Source organism: Ursus arctos, unplaced genomic scaffold (assembly GCF_023065955.2).
Source record: "Ursus arctos isolate Adak ecotype North America unplaced genomic scaffold, UrsArc2.0 scaffold_8, whole genome shotgun sequence".
In the NCBI taxonomy this organism is placed as follows: domain Eukaryota; kingdom Metazoa; phylum Chordata; class Mammalia; order Carnivora; family Ursidae; genus Ursus; species Ursus arctos.
This window is the reverse complement of record NW_026623100.1, coordinates 63,133,562-63,148,797: the sequence shown is the minus strand read 5'-3', so window position 1 is coordinate 63,148,797 and position 15,236 is coordinate 63,133,562. Positions and strand designations below refer to the sequence as shown.

The 15,236-nt window shown below is 38.0% G+C and overlaps 1 protein-coding gene across 7 annotated transcripts in view; it reads left to right on the top strand.

Annotated features, from left to right (window-relative positions):
- CLIP4 (CAP-Gly domain containing linker protein family member 4) overlaps positions 1-15,236 on the top strand; it is a 68,517-nt gene that overhangs the window by 1,449 nt on the left and 51,832 nt on the right. For all 7 annotated transcript variants that reach the window (XM_057309263.1, XM_057309262.1, XM_057309261.1 and 4 more), the window contains exons 2-4: positions 5,615-5,762; positions 13,775-13,914; positions 14,699-14,792. In XM_057309263.1, coding sequence (XP_057165246.1) covers positions 5,630-5,762; positions 13,775-13,914; positions 14,699-14,792 — 367 coding nt within the window. In that variant the 5' untranslated portion in view covers positions 5,615-5,629. The remainder of the gene's footprint in view (positions 1-5,614; positions 5,763-13,774; positions 13,915-14,698; positions 14,793-15,236) is intronic.

The window sequence follows — 15,236 nt, the reverse complement described above, 5'->3', positions numbered from 1 at the left end:
CATCCTTGTAGATTAGATTGATAGGTTTATAACGTCAGCTTTCTTTTAGATGTCAGGTTATTCATTCATCCAGAGACTAAAGAGGCAATTTGGATTTAAACTCTGAGACAATGTTTTGATATGTATCAGAGGATGATATTCTCCTGGGATAGTAACTTAACTGTATGTTCCCAGCTAGACTGTGGTTCATATTGTAGCAGTATCATAGTACAAATTGGTGCCTTTGAAATTTTTCAACCAGGAAACACCCTCCTCCTTGGAAACATCCCCCAGATACTTGTACTTCATTTTCACATTGACATTTATGAATCTTCTGCAAAATTTAAAGTAAGTCGTCTGAATGGCAGGAGATCAGGCGGTGTGGGACATGTAGCAACTATGGACGGAAAGCAGGGAATTGAAAATGGCAGAAGTCTAGCTTTCCACATTTTTATTATGCAAAACCATCCCGGTTCTCTCTTATTTTGCTAACATTAATATGCATTTTTAATGCTTCCGTTTGATAATGGACTACCAGGGCTGTAAGATTAGATCTCTAAAGGTAATGAATATTTTTATTTTGATTGTATAGAAGATTTAGCAAGTGGTATATTATTTGTAGTATTTATTTCAGATATTTCAGATTTACCAGATGCAGTTTCCACCAGAAGTGCCTTTTAAAAAAGTGATATTTATATGGTGTCTTTTATTGTTTATAACGCCTCTAATTTTGAAACACGTACTTATGATCTTTATGTTATAGAATCAACTTGCTCTGTTTAAACCTACAAATATCTGGTTATTTTTGGGCTTACTGTTCCTTTGTTAATTATGTATAATTAACTGTGCTGTTGGCTAACAAAGCTGTTGGCTTGCTTTGTTAACCTTTATTTGTTTCTAGTTGTTTATTATTTTCTCATCTGGAGTTCGAGCAGCACTGTTTTGCTTCAGTGACATTCAGTAGAACTTTCTGCAAGGAGGGGAGTGTTTCCGCACTGTTTCAACAGAGTAAACACTAGCCATGTCTAGCCATGTGTGGCTTTTGAGTACTTGTATGGGGCTAGAGCAATGGAGGAACTGATTTTTTAATTTAATGTAAATAGCCACATGTGGCTAGTAGATACCTGTTTGGACACTGCAGCCATAAATTTTTAGTCCTCCAGGAAGCTTCCACTGGCCCTCTTGAATCCAGCACTTGGTCACAACTATACAGTACTTACAGCGTATAGGAATCCTGTACTAGGTTCTAATCTAAGGACAAGGGCATACCTATTTTCTTTCCCTTTGCTATGCCTAGCCTAGGACTTAGAAACACTCAGTAAATGTTCGTTGAGTGACTAAATGAACTTCTTGAGGGCAGGTGTCTATTATAATCTCTCTAGGGCCCAGAGCCAACTAAGTATTAAATACTGTAAATACCTATTTAGCGATTGAACAGATGCATGTATGTAACAAATAAATGGGTAACTGGAGATGTTACATTAAAGCATTTTTTTTTGTTATCATCTTTTATTAAAGTATAATTAACACACAATGTTATATTAGTTTCAGGTGTACAGTCACTATATTACTCAGTGTTCATCACGATAAGCGTATTCTTAATATTTTTTATCCTTTTCACTCACCCCCCACCCACCTCCCCTCTAGCAACCACTGGTTTGTCCCTGTATTTAAGAGTCTTTCCTTCCTTCCTCCTCCCTCCCTCCATTCCTCCCTTCCTTCTTTCCTTCCTTTTTTGTTCCTTTGCTTTGTTTCTTAAATTCCACATATGAGTGTAATCATATGGTATTTGTCTTTCTCTGTCTGACTTATTTCATTTAGCATTATACTCTTTAGGCCCATCCATATTGTTGTATATGGCAAGATCTCATTCTTTTTTATGACTAATATTCCACACACACACACACACACACACACACACACCACACCCCACACCTTCATCCATTCATCTGTGGATGGACCCTTGGGTTGTTTCCATATGTTGGCTATTGTACATAATGCTGCAATAAACATAGGGTGCATATATTTTTTTGAATTAGTGTTTTCATTTTCTTTGAGTAAATACTTAGTAGTGGAATCACTAGATCATATAGTAATTCTATTTTTACTTTTTTTTTTTCCTATTTTTAATTTTTAAAGGATACTTAAAGGTATGGTTAAAATGCTTATTTTGGTTACAGTACTTTTCTGGGAATCTAATGAAAATAAAGACTCATGGCAAGATGCAGTATGAAATTGAATGGAAGGGCCTCATGATTCCAACCTGTGCAGACACAACTTAATATCCTGTTAGTTCAGTAGCGCAAAGATGCTGCCCTTGAACCATATTCCAAAACTGAGAGAGTCTCTTGACCTCAGTGGGGTTCTTTAGTGAGGCCTACTAGCCCTGAAAAAGTTAGTGGGCATCTCCACTCACCACCATTCTGTGTTAGGACATGGGCTAGGAATCTTTGAGAAATCATGAGATATTAGAGCCATGTTACAAGTTGCATTTTCTCAATGCTGATTTGGGGTAATGGCGTAGGATGGGATTCCTGTATCAATCAAAGTTTGGGGAATTTGATTCAAGTTTGACCAAGTTTGATCAAGATCCCAGGTGTCATAGATCTTCAGATCCAGAGATTGCTTTCAGTAAGGATTCTAAAACTTGAGCAACGTTTTTAGAGGTGTGCAGTTTTCTTAAGCGGGGCAAAGGTAGAATGTTGAGTTTTTCATAAAGGAGAGGAAATGGGACTAGGGAAAAATGCAACGAAGGCACAAAGTACAAAGAGTGTTTAGTACATTGACCACGTAATGTTGTAGCTTCTCTGGGCTTGAAGTATGTAGCATGTAAAATGACAACATTTATTACATTTGGTTAAATGAATCATCTTTCCACCATGAATCTAGGATTTGAATATTAAATACACGTAAAACACTAATCTGGCTGCTGTGGAGAGTGATAGTTGTACAAGATACAGTTCTTTAAGGAGCTCCACAGCCTGCGAGGAAGTTACAGTTGGTCTCAGGATCACTTTCAAAAAACATTTTTGGATGAGAAACTCTACCCTTTGAAAGGGAGGTTTTTAAAGGTGGTTTCCTCTTAACCAACTCAGAAAGATAGCCACTTAATCACTTGGCTGGAGAATTAGGAGTATAAAAAACATGTCTGAGTTCAAAAGTGTGATTGTAGTCAGATTAATCTTTCTAGAACACAATTTGAATCAGGACACTCTCCTTTTAAAATATCAGGGGTTTCCAGTGCTTATGGAATTAAGTGATTTGGTCTTTGATTAGGTATATAAAATACTCCCCAAGTATGGTCCTAAAAAAAACCATTACAGCCTTCTCACTTACAGTGAGCCTAGATGTGCCTGAGTTCCAGCCTACGGTTCCTTTAACATGCTCTTCTTTTAAATTTCTGCCCTGGTGTCTGTCCACTTCTCTTTCAAGACCCATCTCGGGAGATGCTTTCTTCACTGGACCATTTCTGATTATCAGGAGCCCCCGTAGCAAATGTAGATGCATCCCATTCTAGCTCATTGTCTATGGTTATTAGTACTATTGTATTCATCCTAGTAGATGATAAGCTACGGAACAAGCATGGACTGTCTGTTCCTCACTTTTGTATTCTCTGAAATATTTAGAATAGTGTGATGCCTTGTACATAATGGTTCCTTAATAGTTATTAAACTTTGTTTCTGTCCCTTGACTTTATTTTTTTTTCAGTGCAAAAAGGTAAGTTTTTATTAAAGCCCAGGGACAGGATCCATGGGCAGAAAGAACTGCCTCTGTTCCTTGACTTTAAAGGAAGCTTCATATGCTGTTTAGAATATTTGCCCGAATTTACTGCCAAGGAAGTAGAAGCCAACAAGTAGGAGTCCTGAGTTACCTATAGCCCTGAGAAGCCATAATATTGAAGAAGGGCTCTCTTCAAGGTGTGTGTTACTTGTTGGAATTGAAGTATTTGAGGAAGATCGCCCTGCTGTGTGATACCAGTTCCTTGTTATTTTCCTGTTTATGTGGCAGAGTTACTGTCAAAATGATGCAAAGTATTGGGTGGCAAGAAGCTTTAGCATCTAAGAGAATTTGAGTACCTTTAACATACTTAACACTGGATTAGGTTCTTTAATATAGAATATCCATCCATATAAGCATGCACTTTATGAGAAAAAAGAAATCACCTTACTCTTTACCAGTTCCTGCTAATCTTCAGAAAACATGAATCAAGTTGAAAAGGAACTGGTTAGCTCAGAGAGGTGACTGTTTCTTTGGAGCAGGGTGGCGATGGTGGAGCAAAGATGGGTAAGTTAGATATAGGACTGGCTAACTAAGTATAATAGAACACACATTGAGTAGTATCTGGCATGACATTACCTGGTAGAATAAGCAAGCTATCAGTTAACTACCTTGATTTGTTCTTTCTACTAAAATGGTCAAAAATCATTTTTATTTAGTTTTTTAATATAGTTTTTTGCATATATTTTAAACAGATATAGAGAGTCATAATATTTCAGACTTTAAAGATTTGATACAAAAGAAACTGGATGCTTTGTTATCTCTATATTCAGTTTTACTAACATTTTCTCTGCCTTCTGTGCCATTTCCAAATGCGCTAGGCTGCAGCAGTAGTCGCTTTAGAGCACGTTTATCCTAAGCTCTCATGTTTTCTGGGGAAAAGGTAATATGTGACGTGGTTTATAAGGCATGGCCTCCCAGCTTCTGCTCGGATAGACCGAATAGGTCTTGTACGTTGGTAAGAAGCGATCGATGCCAGTAAGCTCTTAGATCCATGTTTGTGTAAGTGATGTGACTGATTTTCAGTAAAGTTTTCTGGGATTTCAGAAAATAATGAGAACATTCTAAAGTAGATGATTTTCATGTGATGAGCACGTGACATGAGCTATTACTGGATGATAGATAATATAACCTGTGTCAGATCCTATGATAGAAATATATCTACAGGGGCGCCTGGGTAGCGCAGTCGTTAAGCGTCTGCCTTCGGCTCAGGGCGTGATCCCGGCATTCCGGGATCGAGTCCCACATCGGGCTCCTCCGCTAGGAGCCTGCTTCTTCCTCTCCCACTTCCCTGCTTGTGTTCCCTCTCTCGCTGGCTGTCTCTCTGTCACATAAATAAATAAAATCTTAAAAAAAAAAAAAGAAATATATCTACAAGGGATGGTACGTCCCTTTGTTAGTGTGAGTAAAGAGAACATCAGCCATTTAGATTAATTCAGCATTTAAAATTTTTTTCACCTATTGTTGGGAAATAGCTTTTTATTATCCCTGGGCTTTGTCTAAAAAGATTACATGTCAGTAAGAGATGCGTGAAACAACGTATATTCTTCAACAACAGTTTGCTAAAAGGGAGTTGTGTTTCCCCTTCCTCTCTAGAAGAGATTCTTGAAGGTTGGAGTTTACAATGTCAGTAGGTTGGGGTGCTTGGCTGGCTCAATTGGAGGAGCATGGGACAGTTGATCTCGGGCTTGTAAATTCAGGTCCCATGTTGGGTGCAGAGATTACTTTAAAACATAAAATCTTAAAAAGTCAGTGTGTTATATATGAAAAGAAAATAGGCATTTTTTGTGATTGAAGGCAATCATTCTGAGCTGCATACAAATATAATAGATCTGCTTTTTTCTCCCTCTCATTAAAGGTGGCTTTCTAGAAGATGACCATAGAGGACCTTCCAGATTTTCCAGTAGAAGGAAATTCTTTGATTGGAAGATACCCGTTTTTATTTCCAAGTTCGGAGACACCGGTTGTTTTTTCCATTTCTGCGGCACCAATGCCTTCGGACTGCGGTACGTCAAGTAGCTGTGTGTATTCCCTGTGGCCTGGAGACTTGACTTCTGTCTTATGCCCTTTCTGCATTCATAATTTTTCCTAAAACCCTTTGCCATGGTTTTCATAAAATTGCTAGTTTTCCTTTTTCAAAACTTACAATTGCTTATTGCTTTTTTTCTGCCTCTTAAGCTAAATGCTTTATTTTGCTGTCAGCATTTTTATTATGTAAAAATGTTCATTTTAAGCACCATGATGGATTTAGAGGCTCTTATTTTTAGAATGCAGTGGTGCTTAGACATCTAGCATTCTTTTGCTATTGATATATTTATTTTGGTTAAATATATTGACTTGCTTGAAAAGCCATGTGTTAAGACAAAACAAAATATTATGAGCTAGCCATCTCTAAGGGCCTTGCTGTCTCTGAAATGCTAGGATCTAATTTACCAAATAATCACTGCTGAAATGATCCAAATTTGGGGGACAATGTAACAAGTTATGTGTTTCAGTACATACGCAAGCCTAATGGATCCTGTCTTAGTTGTCTTCCATCATAATTATAATTTGTACACAAATATAGTAAAACTTAAAAAAAAACCATGTACTCAGGTAGAGAGTGTGAGACCTTTCCCTGGAATGTGGAGTGGGATTGGTTCATATTTAAATCGGTTCACTTAAATCTCCTTCGTAACATGTAAATTTATAGCTATTCTAGTTTTTACCTCTTTAGGCTTATTTCCCCAGAACTGTATTTTGTCAGATCGCTGATAAAGGAACAAAAGAAAACCAGGAGATAAATTTGATAGATTTGTTACATTTCTAGTTTAGTTAGAATTTTTCAAGTTAAGTATTGGGTCATCATTTCAAATTGTCTTTGGAGGCAGAGACCATGCAATATCTATTATTTTTTATTTGTTTTTTTTGTTCAGAAATGCAATTTTTAAATATTAGTAGATATAAAATTATTAGGTGAGGGGATTTATCTCTTTAGTCATATCCATTCTAATAATTACTCACCTCCAAGTTCAGATTCTGTAGCAGCTTGCCTTGCAGTCATCAAACGTATTGCATAAAACCTGTGCCTAGATCCTTGGAGTTATTTGCAGCTTTTACAAAACGTGGACGGGGTTTATTTTCAGATATAACAATCAATTATGCAGGAGAAACCTTAACTAAAGCACTTAGTGCCTTGCTTATGGCCCGCACTCCATTCTGTCTTGAGCCCTAATTGTCTTATGCTACAGCTCTCCTGGGCTGTGGCTCTTTGGGATGGAGTAGCAATCATGCTTTGTTTCTGTTTATCTTATTAGGGCTGATGTAGTGATTGTTGATTAGTTGCTCAGTCAGTGTTTGTTGAATAAACACACTGAATGTAAGGTGATAATGGCCATTGACCCCTTCGTATAACTGAAATTAAACATTGCCCATATGCTTAGAGTTATACATTCTTAGAATCTGAATGGACCTGTAGGTCAGCTTTCCCTACTCACTTCTTACTATAGAAATTCTATTTTCAGGATCTCTGACAAATAACCACTCAGCCACTTGGATAACTTCAGTAGTGGGAAACTAATGAAACAGCCCATTTTATGGTTAAAAAGTCTTAGTTGTGATAAAGTTGTTTTTATATATAGACTCAAAATATGTCTCCTTGTGGGGCGCCTGGGTGGCTCAGTTGTTAAGCGTCTGCCTTTGGCTCAGGGCGTGATCCCAGGGTCCTGGGATCGAGTCCCGCATCGGGCTCCCTGCTCCGCTGGGAGCCTGCTTTTTCCTCTCCCACTCCCCCTGCTTGTGTTCCCTGTCTCGCTGGCTGTCTCTCTCTCTCTGTCAAATATAAATAAAATCTTTAAAAAAAGAAATATGTCTCCTTGAAACTTTGGCCAACTGATACTAGTTTTTGATGTGTGGATCATACTTCTTTATATGATAGCCTTCAAATATTTGGAGATAATTTGAATATTTTTATTTAGGCTGTAGTCCCTTAGGCTACAAGTTTCTGGTTCCTTCATCAGTCTCTCGGTGTCAGGACTTCTAGACTGTTTTCATTCTTGTTGTTTCCTTCTTAGTTACAGTGTTGTCTGTGTCCCCTTGAAAAGTGGCATCCTGAATTGTATTTATTATTTATTGAGGGCCTATTATGTGCCCGGTACTGTCCTAGATGCTGGGGATAGCACAGTGACTGAGACAGACATTCTAGTGGGGAAAGACAATAAACATCAAACTCATAAACAAAACATAAATATTATAGGTTTTAATGAATTTTGTGGAGAAAAGAAACAAGGTGCTGTGACAGTGGATAATGGTGCAGAGTGTCTGTTGTAGATGGGGTGGTCATCTGGAGTCAGAAGAAGCTGGGCACATGAAGAGCCTGGAGAAAAGTGTTCCAGGCAGAAGAATAGGAAGTTAAAGGCACAGAGTTGGGGAAAAAAACTTTGTCGTATCCTAAGAATTAATGGAAGGCCATTGTGGCTGAGAAGCAAAGTGGTTGAGGGGCAGAATGACAGGAGAGGAGGTTGGAATGAGTTAAAGGGATTTAGGTAATGGTAATATGTCTTATTTACCCATGTAGTTACCATTTCCAGTGCTCTTTATTCTGTTGTACAGATCTAGATTTCTAGTCGATACCATTTTCCTTCTGCCTGAAGGGCTTCTTCGAACAGTTCATGTGGTGCAGATCTGCAGCTTTTAGATGTCTAGGAACATATTTATGTTACCTGCTCTTTTGAGAAATAGGTTTGGTGAGTATAGAATTCCAGGCTAATTTTTTTCTTTCAGTGCTTGAAGATGTTGCTCCATTGTCTTTTTACTTGCATTGTTTCTGATAGGAAATCTGCTGTAATTTTTGTTTCTCTGAATGTAATGCCTCCCGCCTGGCTGCTTTCAAGATTTTCTCTTTATCATTGGTTTTGAGCAATTTTACTGTGATGTGTCTTGGTGTAATTTTCTTTATGTCCTTCTGTGGGAGGGTTGTGAAGCTTCTTGGACCTGTTGGTTTCAGTTTTCTTCCAGTTTGGGAGATCATTATATCTTCAGATATTTTTTTCTGCCCCTTGGCCCTTTAAGACACTCAAGTTACATGAACATTAGACCACTAGAAGTTGTCCCACAGCTCACTGATGCTTTTTTCATATTTAAAAATTCTTTTTGTGTTTTATTTTGGTTGGTTTCTGTTGTTGTGTCTTCAAGTTCATTAATCTTTTCGTCTGTGATATCTGATCAGCTGATGATCTCATCCAGTGTAGTTTTCCTCTCAGCTGTTGTTTCCGTCTCTCAAGTTTGATTTGGGTCTGTTTCATATCATCCATGTCTCTACTTAACTTTTTGAACATTTGGAATACAGTTATAATGACTATTTTAATGTTCTTTTCTGTTAATTATAATTTCGTGTCAAGGATAGGTCTGTTTCAATTGATTATCCCTGATTATGGGTCATGTTTTCCCCTTTCTTTGCATGCCTGGCAATCTGTGATTGGATGCCAGACATTGTGAATTCACCTGTTGGGTGCTGGATATTTTTCTATTCCTGTAAGTATTCTTAAATTTTGTTGTGGGATGCAGTTAAGTTCCTTGGAAATAGTTTGGCCCTTTTGGGTCTTGTTTTATGATTTGTTAGGTGGTTCTGGAGCAGTGCTAATCTGGGGCTAAATATTACTCACTATTCAGTATGCTACCCAGTGCCCTGTGAATTTTTTTCTAGTCTTTGGTGAGAACAGGCATTATTTTATTTTATTTTTTTAATTAATTTATTTATTTTTAATTTAAATTCACTTTAATTAACATATAGTATATTAGTTTCAGAGGTAGAATTTAGTGATTCATCACTTGCATATTACACCTATTGTTCATTCTGTCAAGTGCCCTCCTTAATGCCCATCACCCAGTTACCTCATCCCCCCACCCACTCCCCCTCCAGCAACCCTCAGTTTGTTTCCTAGAGTTAAGAGTCTCTTATGGTTTGTCGCCCTCTCTGTTTTTGTCTTATTTTTCCTTCCCTTCCTCTATGATCCTCTGTTTTGTTTCTTAAATTCCACATGAGTGAAATCATATATTTGTCTTTCTCTGACTGACTTAATTTACTTAGCATAGTACCCTCTAGTTCCATCCATGTCATTGCAAATGGCAAGATTTCATTCTTTTTGTTGGCTGAGTAACATTCCTGTGTGTGTGTGTGCACGCACGTGTGTGTGTATGTGTGTGCGCGCGTGTGTGTGTGTGTGTGTGTGTATGCCACATCTTTTTTTTATCCATTCATCTGAACAGGCACTATTTTAGGCCCTTTATGAGCGCTGGGCTCTAATTTTTTTTAATCCTTTAGGATGGTTCTTTCTCTTACCTCATGTTTTCCTCACAAGCGCATGTTAAATACTCAAGAAGGCCCTTCATCGATCTTTGGGGTTCTTTTGCTGTGTATCTCTCTCCTCTTTGATACTCTTTCCTGTGAACTCTAGCTCCCTGGATTTCCTTGGCTTTCAGCGTTGTCTCCTCAACTCAGGGAGTCTTCTGTGCTTCTCTTGGTTTCCCTCTCTTTGCACTGAGACCTGGAAACTCTCAAGGCAGATACAGGGGCCAGTTGTAAGACCCACCTTATTTGTATCCTGTCTCTTATGATCACAGTCTTTCATTGCCTTGATGTCCAGTGTCCTTGAAAACTGCATTTCATCTATTTCCTTTGGTCTTTTGTTGTTTCGGGTGGAAGGGTAAATCAGGCCTTCATTACTCCAACCTGACGTGAAGTGGGACAATTCTCCCCATCCCCCCTGCTTTCTTTTGATTAAAGCCCCCCCCCCCTTATGGAAGCTTAAACTTTGGATTTAGTTAGATTTGTTAGTATGTAGTATAGCATTGAGATTAAGATTACAGATCAGTCTGGCTTTAATCCTGACTCCCAACACTGACCAGTGGTGTGATCTTAGGAAAGTTATTTATTTTCTCTGTCCCTTCTCTGTTCCCTCTATTTCCTCTTTGATAAAATGGGAACAATAATAGTACCTACCTCATATGGTTGTTACGAGGATTAAACTAGGCAATATATATAAAGTGCATAGAGCAGTCCCTGGCATCTGTTAAGTACTTAACAAGTGTAACATATTGTCATTATTATTTAAATGAGCTATCTGCTCTTTGCCATTGTCTCAGTATATAATTACTGAAGCATTGTTATATGCTTTATTATTTATTGGGCTACTGCCCCCTATCCCTACTCAGGTCATTAGTTTTTTTAGTTCAGATGTTCTTGTTTATTTATCTTACATTTACTTTCTAGATCTTTGCTATTCGAAGTGTGGTCCTTAGTCTGGTAGCACTGACATCCCTGGGAGCCTGTTAGAAACTCAATTCCACGGCTCCCGGGTGGCGCAGTCAGTTAAGTGTCTGACTTTGGTTCAGTTAAGTGTCTGACTTTGGCTCAGGTCATGATCTCAGGGTCCTGGGATCAAGCCCCACAACGGGTTCCCTGCTCAGCGGGGAGCCTGCTTCTCCCTCTCCCTCTGCCTCTGTGATCTCTCTCACTCTCACTCTCTCTCAGATAAATAAAAAAAAAAAAAAAAAGAAGAAGCAGCTCAATTCCAGGCCCCACCTGAGATTTACTGGATCAGAATTAACAGTGTCACAAGATCCCTAGGTGATTGCTATCTATGTTAACGTTGGAGAAGCTCTGCTACTGATGAACCGTAAAGTAATTCTGTACCTTCTCTCACAGGTAGAACCTGGTGAGATTTTTATTAGAATTGAAATTATTTTAAATAATTGTTTTTGGTAAAATTATCAGCTTTAAATATTTTTTTGGTTCCACACCATGACGTGTCTCACTCCATCTAAGTCACGCTCCTCTTCCAGCTTTCTGTAAATAAGCCTCACACATTCATTGGCATGTTTGTTACTTTTATTGATATTGTGTATGGGATGCATTTCCCATTGCTTTTCATTTTTTTAAAAATAGGAAATCGTATAAAAATGCACAAAATATAGCAGTAGCAAACATATATGTCCCACACATCCATCATCAGAAAGAATAAATAGTAGCATTTCGCCATTTTTCCTTTAGCTCTTGTTTTTTAGTTACAAGAAAACCTTAAAGTTGAAATTCCCTGTTTCCTTTTGGTCCTATTCCCCTTGCTCTCCAGAGGCAACCATTATCTTCTATTTAGTATGAATATTCCAGAGCATATTGTTATATATTTACTACATAAATGAGCATAAACGGTATGTAGTACTGTTTTGTGTATTCATAATTTTATGTAAATGGCAGAAACTGTATATTATTCTGCAGCTTAATTTATCAGTCAGTATGTTTTTTGAGACCTAGCCTTATCAACTCCCAATTTAGAGATCTAATTCATTTCTTAAGTTGTTAAAAAGCAAAAAGTAGAATATGTCAATTCTATCCATTCCTTTATGGAGAGAGGTTTCAGCCCAGCTTTTTTGCCATTATGATTAATGCTAGAATAAGAATTCTTGAACATGTCTCCTGTGGACACATGCAAAAAAGTCTCTAGGTATATATTTAGAAATTTCTCTACTATCAATGCCCAATGTTTAGAAAAGGGACTGATCCATAAATATTTATTGAACAGATAATCAGTTAGATACCCCCACCCCCACCCCATCTAGTCAACTGCTATTTATAAGAAACTTACCTGAATCTACGTTCAAGAAACCATGCAAGGTGCTTCTCTCTGTTGGATACCAGTTCTTTTCTGAGTCTTCCTTTCTGAACCTAGAGGGCCATTCTGTTGTCTAAGATTCTAGATAGTATCTCATTCTAGTTTTAGTCTTTCTGATTCTCTCCTGATGGTGCTCTCCTTTTATACACATCCTTGGTTTTCTGCTTTTCCACTCACCTTTTAGTTATCCTGATTCTGAAAGTATGAATTATGTGTACATAGTCTAATTTTGGAAGATATAGAAAAATGCAAACATGCAAACATGAATCCTGCTACTCATGTAGCTGTTAGAAGCTGACTTCAATAGTGATTCTCTTACAGAGGCAGCACAATAGAGGAAAGAAGATAGACTTTGCTTACAGATCTGGTTTTCTACCCACGATGTGCCGCTTACTAGTTGTGTGACTTGAAACAAGTATTATTTAGTCTGAGCTTTGGTTTCTTTACCCGCAAGATGAGAGTAATAGTACCTCCCAAGTAGGGTGTTTGTGAGGACTTGACTTGGAAAGTGTTTGGTAAGTTGTACGTACTCAGCAAATGTTGGTTCTCTAATGCTCTCCTTCTTTAGATGCTTCTGGTTTTTTAGATTCCTTGCCCCCTCTCCCCTTTTTTTTGGATTGTTCAAGACAGTAGAATCAGATTTTCTTCCATTCTCTTCTCTAGCCATAGGCTGACCAAAGTTTTCTATGAATCTTGGAGAAGTTTTAAGAGGTATTTCGATCACGTTCAATTTTGCTAGTATTCCACGTTTTTACTAATACATATTCCCAAATCACCCAGTCACTCTGGGCCAAAGTTTGGCCTCTGCATCGCCAGGTATTGGTCCCTTATGGGTTGGCGTGACAGTTCTCCTCATGCCTCTTCAGAGGGTAGAGAGTAATGCCTGTTTCTTATAGAAAATTAGGTAAATACAGAGAAGTGAAAAGAATATATAAAATTGCACACCAGTTGATATTTTGGCATTTTTCCCTTTTTATGTGTGTTTTAATTATAGATGTGAATCTATTCTTTGTGATATATTTATGTTGTGAGAGCTGAAAATATTTATAAAATTTGACAGATTTTCTGTGCCTTAGAAGTAGTTATTGGAAAATTCAAGGTTTGAGATGGGTGCGCTCACATTTTTTGTTCTGTCTGTAATAAAATGTGGTATGATGCACAGAAATCGTGTTCCCACAATTCAGGAATGCTGCATACATTTTGGCTCTCTTGACTTTGGTTATGAAAATAGCTTAACGTAAACCTACTCCTTCTGTATCAAAATATCTGTATCTTTTGAGCCCTGGTCTTATTGTTTATTATTTTCAATATATTTATTTGGCACTTTTAATAAGTTTAATTTACCCTTTTTTTTGTTTTATTTCAAACAGAGTTTTCTTTCTTTGATCCTAATGATACATCATGCCAGGAAATTCTCTTTGATCCTAAAACTTCTGTATCAGAATTATTTGCCATTTTAAGACAGTGGGTTCCTCAGGTCCAGCAAAACATTGACATTATTGGAAATGAGGTAAGGAATTCTTCCATTGTACATTTTGCATTGTTAGGATTGTTAATTGTATAGATGCTTCCCCCCCGCCCCGCCCCCGCAAGCCCACCATCTGAATGGAAAGGCGGTGATAAATGAAAAACCTTTCAGAGATTCTGATGTTTGTTCTTTGTATCCCCAGGCTGTGCGTGGGGCAGTTGAGTCGGTATTGTACCTTCTTTCCACAGTTCCCTCGTGCTCCTCTCTTGCTTACGGCTGGAGTTCCGATGTTAGCACTCGAGGTGGCAGCAGGCATTTTCCATACTTCCTTTCTTCGTATACATTAATTTTGTAGACTTTAAAAAATACATTTCATGAGGAGATTTGATTACCAACGTGTTTTATTCATACTTTTGGGTGGTCTGGTAAAGATCGAGGCTTACACATAGTTTTCAAAAATAATTTGATTCTTTGAAGGAGGTAAGAAAGAATAATTAGTTTTTTTGACCTGCATATTGTCATGTGGTAAGAAGAGAGCGCTTATATATTTTTTCAAATACCATTACACCCATTAGAAAGAACATTTTGTTTATCCTTTGAGAGGTTAAGGGACATATTGGGAGTGCCAGATTACCTTGGAATAGTCTTTAAGAATTTCCTTCAGTCTGGTGACAGATTATTTTCATTATTGCTATTGGATGCAGAATTTAAAATTTATCCCTGTTCTAGCTACTCATTTTATTGAGAACTAATTCTGATAGGATGGTCTAACTTGGTTCTCAGCATTTCAGTCATCATGTTGACATATCTTCCTTGGCTTCTTCAGATTCTTAAGAGAGGCTGCAATGTGAATGACAGAGATGGACTGACGGATATGACTCTTTTACATTACACTTGCAAATCTGGAGCTCATGGTATCGGTAAGTGTGTGGAGAATCTGCTAGTGGCTTGAGACATCTGTATTTGTGTTCGTATAAGCTATGTTATGCAACCAGAGTCCCTGCGAGGGCACCTAGCTGATGATAATAATGTCCCTGAACAGGTAAGCATTCCGTTGGATCCTCCCCAAAACCTTGTTCCCTTCCCTTTCTTTTCTCAGGGGTGGGGGTCTTTATAGTCTCCTGATACCTCCCAGCTTTTCTAGAGCAGGCTTCATGGCTGCATTCTCACTAGGTGAGAGTAATGATGACACCCTAGAACATTCCTGAGAGATTACAGCAAGGTTAGACAATCCAAGCTGTTTTCCAAGCATCCCAATCCTCACAGATCCCAGTCTTTAGGCCTAAGGAGTATTCCTGTATAGATAACATATACACCTATTTTCCCAGATTGGCGTTCTGTGCTTTACCACTATGTAAACCTGC